The sequence below is a fragment of the Aotus nancymaae genome, unplaced genomic scaffold (genome assembly GCF_030222135.1).
Source record: "Aotus nancymaae isolate 86718 unplaced genomic scaffold, 86718_ANA_hifiasm-v0.15.2.pri h1tg000011l, whole genome shotgun sequence".
Classification (NCBI taxonomy): domain Eukaryota; kingdom Metazoa; phylum Chordata; class Mammalia; order Primates; family Aotidae; genus Aotus; species Aotus nancymaae.
Window position 1 is genome coordinate 10597533 of NW_026988422.1, and position 23516 is coordinate 10621048.

At 38.1% G+C, this 23516-nt stretch overlaps 1 protein-coding gene across 2 annotated transcripts in view; it reads right to left on the reverse strand.

The window, feature by feature from the left end:
• Positions 1 to 23516, reverse strand: part of MORC1 (MORC family CW-type zinc finger 1) — a 242683-nt gene that overhangs the window by 96694 nt on the left and 122473 nt on the right. For both annotated transcript variants that reach the window (XM_064374590.1, XM_064374589.1), the window contains exons 15-20: positions 22141 to 22266; positions 8883 to 8962; positions 7975 to 8045; positions 5797 to 5861; positions 3057 to 3200; positions 731 to 885 (exon numbers count right to left, since the gene is read on the reverse strand). In XM_064374590.1, coding sequence (XP_064230660.1) covers positions 731 to 885; positions 3057 to 3200; positions 5797 to 5861; positions 7975 to 8045; positions 8883 to 8962; positions 22141 to 22266 — 641 coding nt within the window. The remainder of the gene's footprint in view (positions 1 to 730; positions 886 to 3056; positions 3201 to 5796; positions 5862 to 7974; positions 8046 to 8882; positions 8963 to 22140; positions 22267 to 23516) is intronic.

The following is a 23516-nucleotide window of genomic DNA, read 5'->3' on the forward strand; positions in this document are numbered from 1 at the left end:
GGTCATATCCCAAACCTCAGCATCACACAATATACCTCTGTAACAATCTTGCACATGTACACCTTGATTCTAAACTATAAGTTGAAAAGCAAACAAAAAGAAGAAGTTTAATTAATGCTCAGCACACCCTCTCATTGTTCAGGTGTCTCTGGGGAGTAAGGTGATCTAAATGAATCACATTTTCCAGATAACTGTATCTTTTTAAGTTTCCAGACACAGCTATTTTAGACATTTTTAATTGAAATCTTTCTGGAATTAACATACACAATAATTTTTAACTATACAAAACAAAGTTTAACATATCTACAATTACCCAGGATCAGTAGTTTTTACTCCATGGTATGACATAACAACGTTATAAGAGCTACTAAGGTCTGCGTGGGACTATGTGCTCTCAACACAGTGAAGTCCCAGTGCCCAGAGCAGGGTTTCCCAGTCTGTTTGGAGCAGTAATCTTCTGCTTCCTTCCCCCACGGTCTGCTACCTCACTCTGCCGATTGCCCTCCCCTTGCAATTTCTAATCTGCTGCTTTGTTTTTCACATGATAGTCTAGGAAAGATTCTGAAATGGGCTCCCTTCTCACTCCTCTTATGTTTTAAAGTAGAAGCTCTCTTTCAGAGCTTTCAGTTGCCGGTAATCTGAATTCAGGTAATCATAACAGCTTAAAGAAATCACAAAAATTAATCCCTCTTTAAGTATCTTCTACTATGACTATTGATTGAATACTCACTGATGCCGGTGTCCTTACAGTACTGGACCACGTACTGTCCCATGACTTTTAATAGATGATTATACTCTCGGACATTGAGAAATTCCTGTTTATTGTGGGATGGTTCCATGATCTCCAAGGGTATATTAACAACTCCAACCACGCCTGCGCCAAGTCTGAGAAAATAAATGCATATTTACATTTTGTAATTCTGGCTAAAGAAAAACAAATCAAATATATTCTGGTCATTTGAAAACTTTTTTTTTTTCAAAAGTAAATTCATTCCATTGGTCCGGACTATGGCAAAGTTTAACAAGTTATCTAATTATGTTATTGTAAATCTGTGGTGATCCCAATGTGTTTAGTCTCATAATAAAAAATCACTCTAGCACAATGTTACTGAGTTAATATGACTTTTTACAAACCTATCACCTTACATGGAGTGTGAGGGTGGGTGGGAAGGCAAGTCCTTTTGACATTAAAAACCATGGTGCTTTACTGCAATAAACTAGCATAATCCTCTAAATGACAGTGGCCAGAGAACCACTTTCTCTGTCTGCATTTCATCTATCAGATTGGATTTCTCCTCCTCATTGCAGAGGTCCTTGGGGTGCTCAGTGAATGGTACTAAGGAATCATAGAGTTGGCTTGTCCCAGAGGGTAATGAGTATCTCACTGTAAATCTGCTTGGTGACATAACCTGCTTTCGGAAAGAGCGTACAATTGTCTAAGCCTTTAGGGCTCCCACCGCCCTTTGCATGACACACATGTCAAGCCCCACACTTTGAGGTCCCAGCTTATCATGTTTTGTTACCACTTCCCTCTTCCACCCTGCTTTCCTTTCACTATTCATTCTGTAAGTCTAAATTTGGGCATCATTCTTCTAGGAGGCCTGAATTGACTTCCTCAGTTTGCTTTACTGCCCCTCCTAAATGCTCTTTTTGCACTGATGCTCACCTCTAACGTAATATCCATCCATTCATTCGTTCATTCATTCATTCATTCAAGCTCAGCACCTGGCCCTGTTCCAAGAGCTAGGAATACAGTGAGAACCAGAAACACAGGTTCATCTGGTTTGAAGTTTCTCTTCTATATAATAAAAATATACAAGATGATTTCCGATGGTGGTAAGTGGTATGAGGAACATAATGCAGGGGCTGTGATAAGTGAAGAGTGATAGGTGGAGGGGATAAGGAAGGGGCCAGTTTTAATTAGACGGTCAAGGAAGACCTTCCTGTGGAGGTTACTTCAGGCTCATGGCTGAATGGCAATGCTAAGGCCAACAGTAAGAAAATCTGAGGACAGAAGGTTCAAGTCTGAGGAAATAGCATGTCCCAAGGTCTTAATACAGGAATTAGCTTAGGAGTTGTGAGAAGCAGGCAATGCAGAGAGGGTAGGGTATAAGTAGGGGGTGAGATCCCACAGCCAATCAGAGATCAGATCACTGGACAACCATGGCAAACAGTTCTACTCTAAGTGCACTGGGATTTAAGCCAACTAATCTAGATTTTAAAAGACCATTCTTGTTATTTTCAAGCAATATAAAAAAAAATGCATTTATATGCTTGTCCCTTTCACTGTACAATACATTCCTTAGCAAAAGGTCGTAGGTCTGGACCATTTATCAGCAGAGCTTAGTATAGTGCCTGGCATACGCTGCTGCACTATAGGTGCTTGTTAAATAAACAATGAATGAATTAACAATTCCTTGAGAGGGCGGGAGCAAGACAGTAAATGCTCCCCTGACCCATTATACGGGTCATGATTACCTTGTCTGACCCTGTCCTTTTCTGTGTGTCTCTTCAGGACTCTACATCATTGATGAAAGCAGCTTGAGAAATTTCAGACCATTGGGAAAGCATGAGAATGTATTACTCTAAAATCCAAATAGGCTAGAGAGTTTTAATAACATGACCATGCAGGAAACTGGCAAGAACTCATGCATGTGGGGGCTTCACAAAATATTAATAGGGTTGCTTTACAAGACTATGGATTTTTCTTTTCTTTCTCTTCTAAAACGTATTTAATATGCTTGTATTATTTTTAAATTGGTAAAGCATCAAAAATTTAACCCAAAGAGGTGGCACAAGGAATGGCCCCACATCAAGTTGTTCAATAAATGCATTGAAAAAATTTCCCACAGTGTGATTTTTCCACAGAGCATGCACGCAGACTCACTGGTATTATAAATGAGGCACATAAATGCCTACACATCGACAGGAAGGGTGAACAGAGACTGTGACACTTGCTCCCATTGTGATTAGTCACTCATCTCACTCCACAGACAGAATCTTACTGCAACCTCCCTTTCTCTGCTTATATCTGTGAAAGCAAAAAACATACTTACAAGGACTTCAGTTTCAACTGTGGGCCCACTTTCTCGTGCATTTTGATCAAACGGTTATTACTGTAAATGAACATTCCAGCTTGGCTTCGGTTTTCTATGTTCACTCCATAGAACAGGGAGAGTGTTCTTGCTTTCTTTAATGCTCTAGAGTTATATTTAGAAAGTTGAAAAAGTTGTTTATTAAATAAACATATATAGTTTATGAAATTGCTAATAATTAAACTAAAAGGTTAACGTCAAAGGCATATATCCAGATACTTTGCCAAACCTGGTGGGCACACTTTAGCCAAGTATTCTGCATAAACATGATGCCAGTAACTATGTCAGTCAAACAAAGGCATTTACTGATTCAAAAACAAGTCTGCAAATTTAAATTTACAAGAACTAGAAAATGCCAAAAGGGTTCTGAAATATTAACTGGTCTTATAGGTACAGTGCAGCGTTTTTTTTTTTAAATGATGACTTGGTTATTTTAAATTTTAGGTATTTCTAAAGGTAGATGTGATTCCTAAATTTCAGCACGTTCTCAAGTCTCCAGATACCCTACATAGATTGGAATGTGCCAAAAGATATTCTCTGGCTTTCTCTCTAACCTTTTCCAAAATACAAGGTAAATAAAAGTTATTATAATAAAGCAAGTTTACAAGGGCAACAGATATGAGCTCCAGTTTTTCTGACTGACCTTCTATATTATGTTTTGTGTGAGTTTTCTATTAAAAGTATAAAATAGAAATTGAGAAATACCAAAATGTGATAAAAACAGCTATGGTAAGGAGTTGTGATATAAACACCTATGGTATCAGAGGCTGCTGGGAGCTATGAAAATGCCTGGATATGAGAGGCAGACCTGTTTTCAAATACAAGCCTGACTTTGTAATAACCATGTGATCATGGATGTGCCTCTTAAACTTTGTCTCATTTGAAAAATGGGAGTAATACCTACCTAGTCACTTGTGATGTCATAAGAACTAAAAAAAAATGTTAAATATAAGCCTGAAACAGGTTAGGTATATAATAATTGTTATTTTCTTTACCCAACCAAGAATGACACCAAATATAATTCACCTGCACTCACCCTGTAGCTCCCCTCCCTCCATAAACTTGGTCTTTTGTTTTCAAGCTCATGACCATGTGCTATTACAATTGACATGATATACTTACCAGTAACTAATTAAATGCATCTATCATTAAAGAATAATGATAAAGTTCTATCAGTCCTTCCATATAGATATGATATATAGAGAACATAAGACATGAGTTAATATATTATATATTTATTAAATGCATGTATATCTAAGGTTAAACATATGTAAATCAAACTTTTTCTCAAAAATCACTACTCAGTAATGAGACCTCAACTCTTCAACGAAAGAGTATAAAGGATATGTAAATAAGGTATTACAGGATATGATATGACATAATCACTCTATAATATTAAATGATATATTGATATTCTTCAGGTTTTTTTTTTTTTTTTTTAAGACAGAATCTTGCTGTGTCACCAGGCTGGAGTGCAGTGGCGCGATCTCAGCTCACTTGCAGCCTCCACCACCCGGATTCAAGCGATTCCCCTGCCTCAGCCTCCTGAGTAGCTGGGACTACAGGTGTGTGCCACCATGCCTGGCTAAATTTTTTTTGTATTTTAGTAGAGATGCGGTTTCATCATGTTGGCCAGGATGGTCTCAATCTCCTGACCTCATGATCTGCCCGCCTCGGCCTCCCAAAGTGCTGGGATTACAGGCATGAGCCACCTCGCCCAGCTATTCGTGAATTAAAAAAAAAAAAAAAAACAGCATTTGCTATTAAAACAAGTTCATGGCAACTGGCATTATTATTAATAAAATGTTGATTGGTCACTTTTCATACATTTCACTGTATGAACTATCTCACACAGTGAACTTGTTTCAACAAGGTTTTTATTTCTAAAGACCTTAGAGAGAGCTTCATTTTTCAATTAAAATTTCTATGACATTTATTTAAATTTTTTCTGGTAAATGTAGAAGTAACATTTCGAATTTATTTATTTTGATAAATGCAAAATTGACATTTAAAATTTTAAGTTTTAAGGAAAGTTATGGTTGAATGTCAGTGCATGGTTCACCAAAAATAATGTTAAAAACAAATCATACTTCCCTTAAAAACAGTTTCATAAAGATATAATGACTTTTAAAGTCTGATCTTATGTGGGCAGCAGTGATTATTTTCAATTTAACTTGGTTAGCATTTGAGTTGGAGAGCAAGTTAATCTTACAAATGTAAATATTTCATTTTATTAATATATCCTTGCTATTTTAATTTTAATGATATATAATACATTCATGTGAAACATTATTTCCTATCTTAAATTTTTAAGGTACTAGACAAAGAGAAGAAACTGGAACCAACTCTCTAGAATTTAAATGGCAAATAACACAGAGGGAAAGTGAGTTATCAGTTGATCACTTCCTCATGCAGACATCTTCATCTAGCCCAAACAATTAAATACTGAACTAATTTTTCATTTTTTTCAGAATTTTTGTTATGTAGACACATATGTGTACATGCAAATATATACTTTATCAATGTTTTATATTGCTTATCTTGGTTGGGGGACCTTGACTGTATTAGGTTTTAGATTATAAGACGTCACAAACTGAAAAAAAAATTGTCACGGTAAACATTAAATCTACCTACTTAGAAACTAGAATTTGTTTTAACATAGTACAGAGGATTCCTGCAAACAGAAAACCTTATGTCTTACCTTTGTTTCTCTTTCAGATTCTTTTGTTTTGCTTTTGCATCTTCCAGAGCTCTCTGTAGCACATCCTGGAGAAGTACGTTGGTTGGGAGAGAACATAATGCCACTGAATTAACCAAAAGCAATTGATACTATCCTGTTATCCAAATGTGTCAAGGGTAATGATAGCTCACATTACCTAATGCAATTCTACCACAGTAGATTCTCAATACTTGATAAATCATTCAGTTCCAATACCTTAAAAGATAAACCAAATCCTAGCCCACTATTCTCTTTCGTACATATTCAGATATCCTCTCTTCCTCTTAGAGAAAGCAACTTCATTCTCTATAATGGCACAAAGACTTTGACAAAAACTACAAGAAGACTTGGGTGAGTTATTTAGCATACCCAGGCTCTGACTTTCATCTGTGAGAGCAATAAATGCTCAATTATGTGACCACTGAATGTTCTTGCAGGAAAGAAAAAATAACAATAACTGAGAAATTTTGTTAGTAGCCAACATAAAATATCTCCTTCATATTGAATTCTGGATATCTCTAATATTTCTCAAACTTTCCCTTTATAAGATACCCCATGCCCAGTTGTCTTTCTTATTAACTCTTTTAATTTGATATATCAACTCATTCACTACTCTAAATCTAGTATGCTCCCTCTAATCAAGCAGAAGAAGAAGAATTCATTATTGTTCTTAGGCATAAGAATAGCCTCTGAACATGCTTCATCCACCTGAGGTGAAAGGTGGGCATCTGTTTTGAGGTATAGTGTAACACTAACGGAACACTATTTTCACTGCCTTTCAAGTAAAAGAAAATGGAAATGGTTGGCAAGTATTCCACTTAAAATTCAGCTGCCCTGAAGAATTTAAGAGGTTAAAAGTTTAGGTCATTCTGCTTTGCTCTCTTCTCTGCCTTAAAGGAACCAGAGAGCGTCAGAGGAACAAAGAAAATTGGTCAAAGGCTTCCCCACCCTGCCTGGCAGTGCCCTCAGAGCACAGAGCAGAGGCAGGGAGAAGAAACAGCAGAAGGCAAAAAAGGAAAAAGGACCTGACCCATGAGTCTTTCTCTTGACTCTCAAACACATAAAGCAAAGGAAAATGATTTCTTAGAAACAAAATTTTAAAAAGCTTAAACTATTAAAAAATTAATAATCAATAAAAATAAGATAGGTTTACCTTTAACTTAAAAAATGAAAAGAAAAAACTAGGAGAATTTGGGACAGGCCATGGACAGAATTAGCTTTGGGGCATTACCACGGGCTACTCTTTGATGTCATCCCTTACTCAGGACCTTAGATAGGAAAGGTCTTTATCAGACGCAGCCTTGGTCCTGGAAAGTTAAATGGCAAATCACTGAAAGGATTAATATATTCAGTCTGTAGAAGAGGATGAAGAGAAGGTGAAGTAAAACATTTGCCTCCATATTCCTACTTATCCCTTTGTATGTAAGCAAATAAATATGTTGCTTAATGATTCACCATTGTTTAAAGCTTCATAGCATATTTTTGGTAAAGGTTAGCAAACTCACAATACATGTCTTACAGCAATATTTTTTCTCTTGGTTGCAATGCATTATAATTAATAGTAGTTCTTCATAACTTATCTTACTCATGGGCATATTGTAAGGATTACAAAGAATGTTTATGAACTGTATGGAGCAACTCATAATAAAAGAGCTTTGTAAGCTGGAAGCTTTGTCATTAATATTCATAATTATAGCATATAATTCCAAGCATTAGAAAGAAGGATTGCTTATTAGACATTTCCTTGCTTTCCCCATTTATTTGGGTCCACAGGGAGCTATAATTTGAATAGATATTTTCAAGGAGACTTGATAGGCTAGTTCTTTTTTCTGCTGGCTTTTCATTATTTTTTCCTTTTCTCCTGTTACTTTCCTTTGCATTTTAAAGAAATTGGTTGTGATGCTCTTCCCCACTGTTTCAAATTCACCCCATGTTCTGTTCATCTTTTCTCTCCACCTCAGCCTTGCCTCCACTTGCTGAGTTTCCTCTCCTTTCTCTGCACTCATCTATGCTGTTTACCTGAGTTAAAATCAACTTAATCTTCTGAGCTTATCTATGCTCAAAAGTTGAGGAGGTAGATGGTAAGTGACAACTATGCAGAGGAAAAAGCAAATGACACGATTTGCCTTTTAATAAGACTACTCTCTTTACATGTCGTACCTTGGCAGAAGACAAAGAGGTTCTGTCACACTGGTTTACTTTGATTTGTGCTTCTTTCAATACAAATTCAGCTGGAAGTGGAAGCCAGATAGTTATAATACAGCAAAATTATTTCAAGCAATTCTAAGTATTTTCCATGCATATAGCATGACCAGTGAAAATGGCATACAGACCATGATCTCAGAAAACTCTATGCTCCTCTTATAAACTTTTACAAATTTTAAACCTTTTTTCCACTGGGCTTTCATTTAGGCATGACAATATATAGGACACAAATATACATACATAAAGTCAAAAGTCATAAGTGGATTTTTAGCTGACAGGAAATGTTTTAAAATCCACAAAATATGGATGTAGAGCTACTACTCACCCCCAGATAACTGGGTAAGAGTAGCTTTGTTCCTGCAGTAGAAGGAGTGCATATGTAGAACATCCCTCTTAAAGCAAATGCAGTGCAGGGATCTAAAATGACCTAACGCAGTGTTATGACATGCAGCATTTCTTACTTTATTTTATTTTGTTTTTAAATACAGACATGGTCTGGCCATGTTGCCCAGTCTAATCTTGAACTCCTGGCCTCAAGTGATTCTCCCACCTCAGCCTTCCAAAGTACTAGAATTATAGGTGTGAGCCACTATGCCCAGACAGACAAACAAGGTTTCTAACAAATAGCAATCTAGTTTGAAGTGTGTTCAGGATTATATTTAAAATCATAAATAACATCATGAGTAAACAAACTCAGAGATGGGAAGAATGTGTTATGAAGTTCCATAGAGACAGAAACTACATTTAATTAATTGTGGTAGCTCCTACAATGCCTAGAGTAATGTATGTCTCAGAATAAGTGCACAATTAACATTTGCTGAATGACTGAACGACAATGATGTAGGCTGCAGGTAATTGCATACCAATCCTTACTGCTTCTTCTGCCTTTTGAACTTCATTTTTAAATGCTCCTTTGAAAGAAGATGAGACATAAAGATACTTTCTGGAAAGAAAGAAGAAAGAACATAATCGAGTCAGATTATCATTTTAAAGTACATAAGACAATACTCTTTAGTAAGACTGTATGCTCCAGAGATACATAATTATTAAGAAAGATTCATCGAGTACATTCAGCTGGTAAATTAGCAAACTTTATACCTAAGCGAAATTCCTTGCCTTTTACTACTTAGAAATGTTGCTTTTGTAAGGAAATTTCATGAGAGCAATAGGAAAATCTGCCCACACAAATGTTCACTAAGACATATAAACTAGAATAATTTTCTTTAAAAAAATGTATGAAATTGTTCCCTTATCAAAGTTTCTGGTTAATACGCATAGCCCTCTTACTTAGATTATCACTGACACAGGAGAAATACTTCTCCTAGTCCCAAAACAATTATCTCTAACTGCAATGCTCAGAAACACACATTCATGTATCATTTTAAATTGCCAAAAGCACATTTTCTACTTTATTGATTGAGAAACCTGTTCTCAAGGTCCATTGCTTTAGTAATGGCAAAGATGCTCTAGAACATAAAGGAAAAATTTATATATGTATATATCCATAAACTCAAAGAGAACAAACACAGGTGAGAAAAGCCCTACAGAACCTCAGGTTCTCTGAATACAGTTGAAACTATGTGCATCTGTTGCAGAAAATTCTTGGAACTGGGCTTTTAAACATTGGTTTAAATCATCATAGAGAGAAAAATTCTAGAATAATATTTGGTTTGAGAATGCTCAAAGCTCTGTAAACTCTAAATGCACATCAATAAGAAAACAGTTAAATAAATCATAGTGCTATGCAATATATTTAACACTGACGAAAGTCTCCAAGATATAACTGTAAGTGAAAACAAGTTGTACATAATTTTATGTTTAAAAAAAGCTATGTGTGCATGCATGTGTGTGTGTATATATATATATATATATATAAAAAATTGTGTAGAAAACAACAATCTGGAAAGATATTTATTAAATTTCTAACAGAGGTTCTCCTTTGGGGAACATTACAGATTGCTATAGCACAGAATGAATGACAAATAGTAAAAGGGACTTTTAGTTATTTGACTTTTCCCCAATATCTAATTCTGTATTGTATAAATTTTTGTTAATTTTACAATTTTTATGAGGAAAATAGAATGCTTCTCTATCAAAAGAAATAAAAATATGAAGAAATACTCAGTACCTTTCAAGGCTTTGTGCTGCAGAAGTATACAGCCTAACTTAATACAGCATTTTAGGTAAATGGTTTGATCAGAACAACTGGCAGAAATTTAAACTTTTATTGACTTTAATTTTCACACTTAAAACATTTGTTCAAAATACTTTGGCCAATATCAAATATAGTATTCTAAAATTTAAGTTTGAAAAAACAGACTATAAGTAAAGAAAACTACAGTTCTGGACTTCTATTAACACAGAAAAATTAGCCCACAGTTGTAAGTCATAACTATATTGTAGTACTCAATCACAATTATTTCCTTTTTTTTTTTTTTTTTTTTTTAATTGCATTTTAGGTTTTGGGGTACATGTGAATAACATGCAAGGTTGTTGCACAGGTGCACACGTGGCAGTATGATTTGCTGCCTCCCTCCCCTTCACCTATATCTGGCATTACTCCACATGCTATCCCTCCCCAACTCCCCCCCACCCACTATCCCCCCTCCCCCCCAACAGACCCCCGTGTATAGTGCTCCCCTCCCTGTGTCCATGTGTTCTCCTTGTTCAACACCCGCCTATGAGTGAGAACATGTGGTGTTTGATTTTGTGTTCTTGTGTCAGTTTGCTGAGAATGATGTTTTCCAGGTTCATCCATGTCCCTACGAAGGATGTGAACTCCTCCTTTTTAATGGCTGCCTAATATTCCATGGTGTATATGTGCCATATTTTTCCTGTCCAGTCTATCATCGATGGGCATTTGGGCTGGTTCCAGGTCTTTGCTATTGTAAACTGTGCTGCAATGAACATTCGTGTGCATGTGTCCTTATAGTAGAACGATTTATAATCCTTTCGATATATGCCCAGTAATGGGATTGCTGGGTCAAATGGAATTTCTATTTCTAGGTCCTTGAGGAATCGCCACACTGTTTTCCACAGTGGTTGAACTAATTTACACTCCCACCAACAGTGTAAAAGTGTTCCTATTTCTCCACATCCTCTCCAGCATCTGTTTTCTCCAGATTTTTTAATGATCGCCATTCTAACTGGCGTGAGATGGTATCTCAATGTAGTTTTGATTTGCATTTCTCTGATGACCAGTGATGATGAGCATTTTTTCATATGTTTGTTGGCCTCATGTATGTCTTCTTTTGTAAAGTATCTGTTCATATCCTTCGCCCATTTTTGAATGGGCTTGTTTGTTTTTTTCTTGTAAATCTTTTTTAGTTCATTGTAAATTCTGGATATCAGCCCTTTGTCAGACGGGTAGGCTGCAAAAATTTTTTCCCATTCTGTTGGCTGCCGATTCACTCTATTGACTGTTTCTTTTGCCGTGCAAAAGCTGTGGAGTTTGATTAGGTCCCGTTTGTCTATTTTGGCTTTTGTTGCCAATGCTTTTGGTGTTTTGGTCATAAAGTCCTTGCCTACGCCTATGTCCTGAATGGTTTTGCCTAGGTTTCCTTCTAGTGTTTTTATGGTGTTAGGCCTTATGTTTAAGTCTTTAATCCATCTGGAGTCAATTTTAGTGTAAGGTGTCAGGAAGGGGTCAAGTTTCTGCTTTCTGCATATGGCTAGCCAGTTTTCCCAACACCACTTATTGAACAGGGAATCCTTTCCCCATTGCTTGTTTTTTTCAGGTTTGTCAAAGATCGGGTGGTTGTAGATATGTTGTGTTGCCTCCGACGCCTCTGTTCTGTTCCATTGGTCTATATCTCTGTTTTGGTACCAGTACCATGCTGTTTTGATTACTGTAGCCTTGTAGTAGAGTTTGATGTCCGGTAGTGTGATGCCTCCCGCTTTGTTCTTTTTGCTTAGAATTGACTTGGCTATGCGGGCTCTCTTTTGGTTCCATATGAAGTTTAAGGTGGTTTTTTCCAGTTCTGTGAAGAAGGTCATTGGTAGCTTGATGGGGATAGCGTTGAATCTGTAAATTACTTTGGGCAGTATGGCCATTTTCACGATATTAATTCTTCCTAACCATGAACATGGAATGTTTCTCCATCTGTTTGTGTCCTCTCTTATTTCGTTGAGCAGTGATTTGTAGTTCTCCTTGAAGAGGTCCTTTACGTTCCTTGTTAGTTGTATTCCTAGGTCTTTTATTCTCTTTGTAGCAATTGTGAATGGCAGTTCGTTCTTGATTTGGCTCTCTTTAAGTCTGTTATTGGTGTATAGGAATGCTTGTGATTTTTGCACATTGATTTTGTATCCTGAGACTTTGCTGAAGTTGCTTATCAGTTTCAGGAGATTTTGGGCTGAGGCGATAGGGTCTTCTAGATATACAATCATGTCGTCTACAAACAGAGACAATTTGACTTCCTCCTTTCCTAATCGAATACCCTTTATTTCTTTTTCTTGTCTGATTGCTCTGGCTAGAACTTCCAGTACTATATTGAATAGGAGTGGTGAGAGAGGGCATCCTTGTCTAGTGCCTGATTTCAAAGGGAATGCTTCCAGTTTTTGCCCATTCAGTATGATATTGGCTGTCGGTTTGTCATAAATAGCTTTTATTATTTTGAGATACGTTCCGTCGATACCTAGTTTATTGAGGGTTTTTAGCATAAAGGGCTGTTGAATTTTGTCGAAGGCCTTCTCTGCATCAATTGAGATAATCATGTGGTTTTTGTTTTTGGTTCTGTTTATGTGGTGAATTACATTTATAGACTTGCGTATATTGAACCAGCCTTGCATCCCTGGGATGAATCCTACTTGATCATGGTGGATAAGCTTTTTGATGTGCTGTTGTAGTCGGCTTGCCAGTATTTTATTGAAGATTTTTGCATCTATGTTCATCATGGATATTGGCCTGTAGTTTTCTTTTCTTGTTGAGTCTCTGCCGGGTTTTGGTATTAGGATGATGTTGGTCTCATAAAATGATTTGGGAAGGATTCCTTCTTTTTGGATTATTTGGAATAATTTCAGTAGGAATGGTACCAGTTCCTCTTTGTATGTCTGGTAGAATTCGGCTGTGAAACCATCTGGGCCTGGGCTTTTTTTGGGTGGTAGGCTCTTAATTGCTGCCTCGACTTCAGACCTTGTTATTGGTCTATTCAGGGTTTCGACTTCTTCCTGGTTTAGGCATGGGAGGAGACTACTGTCCAGGAATTTATCCATTTCTTCCAGGTTTTCTAATTTATGTGCATAGAGTTGTTTGTAATAATCTCTGATGATGGTTTGAATTTCTGTGGCATCTGTGGTGATATCCCCTTTATCCTTTTTTATTGCATCTATTTGGTTATTCTCTCTTTTCTTTTTTATTACTTTGGCTAGTGGTCTGTCTATTTTGTTGATCTTTTCAAAAAACCAGCTCCTGGATTTATTGATTTTTTGTAGGGTTTTTCGTGTCTCTATCTCCTTCATTTCTGCTTTGATCTTAGTTATTTCTTGTCTTCTGCTAGGTTTTGAGTTTTTTTGATCTTGCTCCTCTAGCTCTTTCAATTTTGATGATAGGGTGTCAATTTTAGTTCTCTCATTTCTTCTCATTTGGGCACTTATTGCTATATATTTTCCTCTAGAGACTGCTTTAAATGTGTCCCAGAGATTCTGGTATGTGGTGTCTTCGTTCTCGTTGGTTTCGAAGAACATCTTTATTTCTGCCTTCATTTCAGTGTTTATCCAGTCAACATTCAGGAGAAAGTTGTTCAATTTCCATGAGGATGTGCGGTTCTGGGTTGGCTTCTGAATTCTGAGTTCTAACTTGATTGCACTGTGGTCTGAGAGACTGTTTGTTATGGTTTCTGTTCTTTTGCATTTGCTGAGGAGTGATTTACTTCCAATTATGTGGTCAATTTTAGAGTAGGTGTGATGTGGTGCTGAGAAGAATGTATATTCTGTGGATTTGGGCTGGAGAGTTCTGTAAATGTCTATTAGGTTTGCTTGGTCCAGGTCTGAGTTCAAGTCCTGGATATCCTTATTAATTTTCTGTCTCGTTGATCTGTCTAATATTGACAATGGTGTGTTGAAGTCTCCCAATATTAATGTGTGGGAGTCTATGTCTCTTTGTAAGTCTTTAAGAACTTGCCTTATGTATCTGGGTGCTCCTGTATTAGGTGCATATATATTTAGGATCGTTAGCTCTTCTTGTTGTATTGATCCTTTTACCATTATGTAATGTCCTTCTTTGTCTCTTTTGATCTTTGTTGCTTTAAAGTCTATTTTATCAGAGATGAGAATTGCAACTCCTGCTTTTTTTTGCTCTCCATTTGCTTGGTAAATCTTCCTCCATCCCTTTATTTTGAGCCTTTGTGTATCCTTGCATGTGAGGTGGGTTTCCTGGATACAGCACACTGATGGGTTTTGGCTTTTTATCCAATTTGCCAGTCTGTGTCTTTTGATTGGGGCATTTAGTCCATTTACATTTAGGGTTAATATTGTTATGTGTGGATTTGATCCTGTCATTTTGATGCTAGCTGGCTGTTTTGCCCATTGGTTGATGCAGATTCTTCATTGTGTTGCTGCTCTTTACCATTTCGTGCGTTTTTGGAGTGACTGGTGCTGGTTGTTTTTTTCTATGTGTAGTGTCTCCTTTAGGAGCTCTTGTAAAGCTGGTCTGGTGGTGATGAAATCTGTGAGTACTTGCTTGTTCACAAAGGATTTTATTTTTCCTTCACTTATGAAGCTTAGTTTGGCTGGATATGAAATTCTGGGTTGAAAGTTCTTTTCTTTAAGGATGTTGAATATCGGCCCCCACTCTCTTCTGGCCTGTAGGGTTTCTGCTGAGAGATCTGCTGTGAGTCTGATGGGTTTCCCTTTGTGGGTAACCCGACCTTTCTCTCTGGCTGCCCTTAGTATTTTCTCCTTCATTTCAACCCTGGTGAATCTGATGATTATGTGCCTTGGGGTTGCTCTTCTAGAGGAATATCTTTGTGGTGTTCTCTGTATTTCCTGGACTTGAATCTTGGCCTGCCTTGCTAGGTTGGGGAAGTTTTCCTGGATAATATCCTGAAGAGTATTTTCCAGCTTGGATGCATTCTCTTCGTCACATTCAGGTACACCTATCAAACGTAGATTAGGTCTTTTCACGTAGTCCCATATTTCTTGTTGACTCTGTTCATTCCTTTTTACCTTGTTTTCTCTAATCTTCCCTTCTCGTTTTATTTCATTGAGTTGATCTTCAACTTCTGATATCCTTTCTTCTGCTTGGTCAATTCTGCTGTTGAAACTTGTACATGCTTCGCGAAGTTCTCGTGTTGTGTTTTTCAGCTCCATCAATTCATTCATATTCCTCCCTAAGTTGTCCATTCTCGTTAGCATTTCATCAAGTCTTTTTTCAAGGTTCTTAGTTTCTTTGCATTGGGTTAGAACATGTTCTTTTAGCTCACAGAAGTTTCTTATTATCCATTTTCTGAAAGCTGATTCTGTCATTTCATCACACTCATTCTCCGTCCAGTCTTGTTCCCGTGCTGGTGAGGAGTTATGCTGCCTTGTAGGGGGAGAGGTGTTCTGGTTTTGGGTGTTTTCATCCTTTTTGCGCTGGTTTCTTCCCATCTTTGTGGATTTATCCGCCTATTGACTTTGTAGTTGCTGTCTTTCTGATTTTGGTAATTTTAAGTCTGCAGCAGCTGAACTCATAAACCCCCTTTTCTTCTCCCCAGGTGTTCTGGCCCAGGGCTTTAGCACTTTATGTTTTTCAGCTGTGTTGCTACCGTTTTCCCTGCCCACAAGGTGGCAGTCTAGTCACACTCAGCCTGCAGAGGCTTCGCTGAGCTGCTGTGGGCTCCGCCCAGCTTCCGTGTGAACTTCCCTGCAGTCCTGTGAGTGTAGTTAGAACTGCTTCCGCTATGCTGGCCCGCCCCTGTAGTGACGAAGTCTCTGTAGTGGCGGGTTGTCTTGGTTACGGAAAATTGCCCCAGAACTGCAGGGTGTTTCCCGATGGAGGACGCCCCTCCCCCACAGAGCTGGACCGTCCCGGGTTCAGCCGTGTTTCCAGAGGGGCCCTCTTTGTCCGGTAATCTCTTGGCTTGCCTCCTTGCCACAGCTCCCCTTGCTGGCCCAGAGGGGACACAGTCTTGTTCGCTTTGTTCAAGGAGCCGCTGCTCCCCGCCCCCCGTGCAGGCCGAGCGGCTGCTCCGGTCCAACCAGCGGCGCTGGGAACCCGGGGAGCTTTACCGCCTGTGAATCTCCTGGTCTGTGGGCAGTTAAAATCTGCTGCCCTGTGTGCCGTTGCGTCAGCTGAAGCAGCGGCTCTGAGATTCCTGGCGCTCCCTTGCCCGGGGGTCTCCTGGCTTGGCTCCCTGCTTCAGCTCCCCTTTCTGGCTCAGCGGGAACTCTGTCTCTCTCGCTCTGCATAAGAAGCCACTGCCCCCCGCTCCAGGGCGTAGGCTGAGCGGCCACTCCGCTCAAACCAGCGGTGCTGGCGACCCGTGGGGCTTTTCCTCCTGTGAATCTCCTGGTCTGTGGGCAGTAAAAGTCCGTCTGGAAATGCGGCATCCACTCACCCTCTGCGCCTTCTCTCGGAGCTGCAATCCCGACTTCCTCCTAAGCGGCCATCTTGGATCGATCTCCCACAATTATTTCTTTAAAGTTATAAGAGTTTACCTGGTTTAGTGATATTGTAAAATAATTCTAATCCTTAATTATTCTTTACAACGTGTAATTAGGCAGCATCGAGAATTTTCTGGTTAGTATAATATTAATAGGTAGAGGTGTGGATGTCAAGCAGACCTCCCAAATTTAGTATGTCCACTGTAATATGACAAGAACTCCATCCACCATTCCTCCTAACCTCTACACTTGCACCTCCCCTATCATTCCCAAGACTTTGTTTGGGATAAAAACTTGGAAAGCCTTCTAGACTCCTCATTTTGTCTCCACCCCGTATCCAATCCATTGGCAGTCTTACTGGCTCTATCTTCACAACATATCTGTAAACCAGACACTTTTCATTCCTTCCAACACCAGCACCTGAGCTCAAGCTCATTTCTCCCCTAGAATAAAGTAATGCTATCTATCCTACCTCAACTTCCCTCCTTTCTTCTTGTCTCATGAAATCAATTCTCTACTCAACAGTTAGAATAATCTTTTAAAAACACAAGCCAAGTACACTCCTCTGCTCAAGTCATTCCATTCTCAATACAGCCACCTCTTCTTGTCTTGTTGTTTCAGGCCCCACCTGGTCTGCCCCATCTACCTTGATCTGCTTTCTGTGTTCTAGCTAGACTAGCCTTTGATTCCTGTCTTTGCACTTACTGTCCCCTCCTTCTGGAACCATCTTCTCACAAAATTATTGCATAACTCACTGTGCTACCCACCATCAAAGATGTCTCCTAGTGGTTTTTATTTTCTCCTGGTATTAATGCCTTTGTGTGGTGTCCTCCCACACTAAATCTAGGCTGGCCTGTGGCATAGCAAAAGTGATGGTCTGTCCCTTTTGAAGATGGGTTCTAAAAGGCTGCAAGTTCTACTTTGCTCTCTTGAATTGTTCACTCTGATAGAAGCCAGCCATTATGTCATGAAAGTACTCAGGTGGACCTTCGCAGTGGCCTTTGTAAAGAAACCAACTTGCCCCAAAGTTGCCACGTTTATTGTATATTGCCACATTATTCACAATCACAAAGACATGGAATTAATCTAGGTGTCCCTCAATGGAGGATTGGATTTTTTAAATTGTGGTGCATATACACTATGGAATACTACACAACCATAAAAAATAATAAAATCATGTCCTTTGCAGTGACATAGATGGAGTGGAGACCGTAATCTTAACTGAATTAACACAGGAACAGAAAAACAATATCTCATATTCTCATTTATAAGTAGGAGATAAACACTGAGCACACATGGACATAAACATGGGAACAACAGACACAGGAATACAAGATGCGGGAGGAGGGAGGCAGGGATGGGGACATGGGTAGAAATCATACCTATTGGGTACTATGCTCACTAGCTGGGTGACAGGATCCATACCCCAAACCTCAGCATCACGCAATATACCCATGTAATAAACCTGTTTCTAAGATAAAAGTTGAAATAACAAAAACAAAGAATTACCTGATATTTTATCATCCATTTTAATTTATATGTTGTCTTCCCTGCGCCCGCCACTAGAATGTAAGCTCCATGAGGGCAGGAATTTTTTTCTTTTTGCTTATGCCCAATGCCTACAAGAGAGCCTTGCACATAGTGGTCATTCCATCCACTTGCTCTTACTCATTTGTATAATAACAACTACTATTGGTTTACAAACATTTCAGAAACCTTGCTGACTGTTTTGATGTTTGAGATAAAACACGGTTTTAGTTTAGTCCTCATAATAACCTCAGTGGCAGAGGAATTCCCAATTCACACTGGAGAAGAGCAAGACTCAAGTAATAGCCAAAGGTCCACAACTAGTAAATGATAAAACCTAAACTCAAATCCAGGTTTGGCTAATCCAAATTGTGCTTCCAATTATCATACTATAATAAAAGATTAAATAATTCAGCATTGCAAAAATTCAAAAATGGACACACAACATGCATGGTGTGCAAAAGAATCACTGTTCTGGTGGGTGGGTGGGGTGTTGGGGTATGGAAAGTATCCGTTAAAAATGAAATCCCTGAATAATTTTAAAAGGATCATGTGGTTCCCACGAATGCAGGGTAACACCAATCCCAACTCATTTGGGCTCCTTTCAGCATTATGGGTCTATAGTTAAGCAACTTAATGAAGAACGGTTGTTGCCTAAGATCAAGTAACACAGCCATATAATAACTTGTCTTTATTATAAAAGCAATATTTAAGACTCTAAGAATTATAGACTTATACAATGTTTAAGTTGAACGAGAACTGAGAAATCACATTGAAATCTTTTCCAAAGTAATAATTTCTTCTATAATCGAGACTCCTCCAGAGACAAATTTGTACTCATCTTGGGTGGGAGTCCCTTCCGTTGCTGGAGAGCATGAACAACTCCATTAATCACATGCCACACTCATGGCCCTCACTGCGTTGCTACACTTCTTGCTAATGTCTGTCTAGAAAAAGTAAACTTCCTGTTGTAGACACAGTAGATTTAGTACTCTGGATGTCAAATCCGCTAACTGGACCAGGGACTGGTGCTACACCATAGGAAGATATGTGAGAGGGCAAACCCCTCTGAAGTGGCTTGTGCCAGAAGTCTGTCCAATAGAGTAGCTTTAAAAACCCACTCTTAGAGGCGCAGATGGTAGGTACACCCAGTGAGGATGTACAGCTTAGTAGAAACTAGCTGTATCCTGAGCAACACTGGGCTATTCTTCAGTTCTCCAGAACATCACAGTGAAACACATGAAAACAGTGAGGCAAAGGTGCTGGTGAGGCCCCTTCATTTCCGGTTTACGGTAGCCAGGTGGCCAAGTACACAGAGTATCTAATCATTTTTAATACCCTTTAAAAAGGGTATTAAAGCCTGTACTTTGGTCACAATTCTAGTTCTTAATCTGCTCTAATACAGCCATTAGAGCTACACTGCCTTTTATGAAAGAAAAAAAAAGGTAGTAGTTATCCTATTAGGGGTGGGATAACATGGAGGAAATTCCACATATTTTTTATGAAGGACTTTTGCCACCAGAGAACCTGTGAGAGAAATTATATGTAAGTAAGTATGGCAAAGCCCTAAGGTATAACACCATAAAGGAATAAATTCTTCTATACTGTGGATACCAATTAGAGCTCCAAATGAAACCTGGCAAAGGTTCAAGCCTCCCTAAATTTCTCTTCAGGAAATACACACACACACACACACACATACACACACACACACACACGCACACACACACTCTGATACTCACTCTACATGTACTACTTCCTGGTAATATATATCTAAGAATATCACTTTGAAAAGTAAATAAACAATAGACTCGAATGGGAAGCAGCCATCACTTGATATAAGTAATTTAGGTAGATTACACTCAATTACTAAAATTCCCTCAGAAAATAGAGACAAATCCACATTTTCCATAGGCTTGAACCATTTTTTACCCAAACTCACTAGGAGAAATTTAATTGGAAAAGATTGGCTATATTGATTGATCCAGGAGACGCTTGGTACTTCCCAGAAGAACGAGGCTGATGAAAAGGAAACATTGCTTTGATATTTATTAGGAAATGAATGGAATGATTTATAAGGAAAGTCTCAGGATTAGTATATTTTATTTTCAAAGGATGATGGGCAGCATAATTAGAAATCAAAAGTAAATTTTTGTGAAATCCGTTAGTGTGTGGTCAGGGAGTCTAATGCAGAGATCTATATTTTTTAGTATTAATGTCTATATGAGTGATTGCAAGGCCCCTCTCAAGACAGCAACTGAATTTTCATGAAAGGAAGACAAGATGACAAACGCAGACATAAAGAGTTAATGTGGTATAGGAAAGGAAGCACTGAATTTGGCTTGATAAAGAATTTACAGTCAGAAGATATGAGTTCTTTTCTAGTTTTGACATTTCCTTATCTCTAAAACAGTGATGATAACCTAACCCACAGTATTACTGCAGAAATCAAATGAAATAGTTCAGGCAAAAAGGCACATACATAGGCAATGTACACAAATTAAATGTTTCTCCCAATAGATATCAATGTCCTCAAAACAAGAATTAATCTACCTTTTTTCTATTTGTCCATAAGTAATTGGGGTACAGGTGGTGTTTGGTTACATGAGTAAGTTCTTCAGTGGCGATTTGTGAGATCCTGGTGCACCCGTCACTCAGGCAGTATACACTGCACCATACATGTTGTCTTTTATCCCTCAGCCCCCTCCCACTCTTCCTCTCAAGTCCCCAGAGTCCACTGTATCATTCTCATGCCTTTGTGTCCTCATAGCTTAGCTCCCACATATCAGTGAGAACATACGATGTTTGGTTTTCCATTCCTGAGTTATTTCACTTAGAATAATAGTCTCCAATCTCATCCAGGTCATTGCAAGTGCTGTTAATTCATTCCTTTTTATTGCTAAGTAGTATTCCATCATATATATACACACACACACACACACACACACACACACACACACACACACACACCATAGTTTCCTTATTCATTTGTTGATTGACGGGCATTTGGGTTCGTTCCATAATTTTGCAATTGTGAATTGCGTTGCTATAAACATGCATGTGCAAGTATCTTTTTTGAATAATAACTTCTTTTCCTCTAATCTCAGACTCACAGAAAAATCTGATAAATGTTTGGTGTGTAAATGAATGACTACCGAGAAACCACACCAAGAAAATGACCATTCTGATGGCATGCATGATTGGGCAAAATGGACTTTATAATATATAAATATAAACTTAAAGGCCAGACCTGGTGGCTGGCCAGGCGCAATGGCTCACACCTGCAATTTCAACACTTTGGGAGGCCAAGGCAGGTGGATCACTTGAAGTCAGGAGTTCGAGACCAGCCTGGCCAACATGGTGAAACCTCACCTCTACTAAAAATACAAAAATTAGCCAGGCGTGGTGGTGCACGCCTGTAATCCCAGTTACTTGGGAGGCTGAGACAGGAGAATCACATGAACCTGGGAGGCAGAGGTTGCAGTGAACCAAGATTGCACCACTGAACTCCAGCCTGGGTGACAAGAGTGAGAATCTGTCTCAAAACAACAACAACAAACATACAAAAAAAACTTGAAAACATCTATGCTAAAGTAAAAAAAAAAAAACATAAAATATAAATCAACCAGATATGTATTTATAAATATATCCATTCTATACGTATAATATAAACATGTCTATATGGTTTAATAGTTCAAATGCATTGTGTAAACAGAAGATATACATAAACTGTGATCATTTAGTGGAGCTAATTGCTGTCAAAGCACCTAAGATTCACTGAAGTAAAAAATAAATTTCTACTCGGGGTGATTAACTTACCATGCTCACTGCAGTGTGTTTCTATCACTGCCAAATATTTGTTCACATCCAATTACTCTTTAGCAAACCTTGCCAAATGCACTTTAAATTTTGTTTACAATGTAAAAATCTTACTATCAAAGTCAATGTCCTCACTTTGACAACTTTATAAATTTTATAAATAACTGTGAAGATAACTGAAGAAAGATGAGTTACCTGGGTCTGTAGAGGCAATAGCCTAGATGTTTAGTTTTAACTCTCTTGGCTTGAATGAATATTCTCATCCATGGGTTAAAATACAGAACAGATGTGTAGGCTCTGAAGGACCATCTCTCTGGGAAACTGAAATAGAAAAGACAAAATGACACAATATAGAGGACACAACAACTACGTCTCTTTGAGACGAAATAACATCAGACTATCAGATTATTATTGTTACTACCAGAAGCTTCAGAAACTTTTCTTCTAAAACTAATGATAGCACAATCACTAGCAAATCTCATGACAGTCACTTCATTAAGGAGGCCTCTAAACACAAGGCCCAGCACAAATAACCGACACTTGGTTGGAACTGAACTTCTGTTGGCAACCAAGTGATTCTAAGTAGACTTATATTAGCAATCTAAAATATACTTTAAAGCTGTTGACCTAGGAGAACAAAGTCAAGTCAAATAAACAAAACAATCCCTTGTTCAAACATAACAAAAAGAACCTAGGCTCACATGAATAAAAAGCATTCCCATCAAGTCCTTATAAACAGAGAAATACAGTAAAAATGTTTCATTTGCTTTTAAAATTACGAACAAGAAACATAAAACTTCATTCCATAAATATAGTAAGTATTAAAATAAGTATTTACGGCCAGCTGAGGGTTGGAATCTGACCACATAAAAATGAAAAAGGAAAAACGAGAAAAATAAAGGATGGGAAGGCAATAAAATGGAAGAAAACCAATGTAAATAGCCTATGAAGAAAACTACCCTTGTAAACTGCATTTTGGGAAATCACCATGTCATTGTATACTAATAACTCCAGGGAACTTCTATATTAAAGTCCGTTTATGAACTGCAAGTCCTCTCCAATAAGATAAATAAAGATCCAAACAAGCCCAGCCATGCTGACTAAGCGATGCTCTTTACCACTCGGTCACAGAAAAGGCTACTCTGAAAACCTTCAAGGTCAAACGGAAAGCAGAGAGCAGTAACCCATCATTTTTATACTTGTACCTCAGTCCAGGATAAGACAAAGTTGATGGGGAAAAAAGGTAAGGCCGGTCTAAGGGGAACTACAGGTTAACACTATTGCCAGTAACTCAGTAAGACAGGACAGAGCGCTAAGGAATCTTCAAAAATGAAGACGAAGCCATAAGAAATTCAAGAATTGCCTGGTTGGTTTTAAGTTCCTTCAAGCAGGATCTGAAGTTCATTAAAAAGTCAACAATTTATTTTAATTGTTCCAAAAGAAATTATTTTAGATAAGTCTTGAGTAGAATTTTCCCAGTATAAATTACATATAATTATCTAATCCATCAATCTTATTTCCTAAATATTAATACTAATGTACTTTTTAATGTACCTAGATAGGCTGTCTGT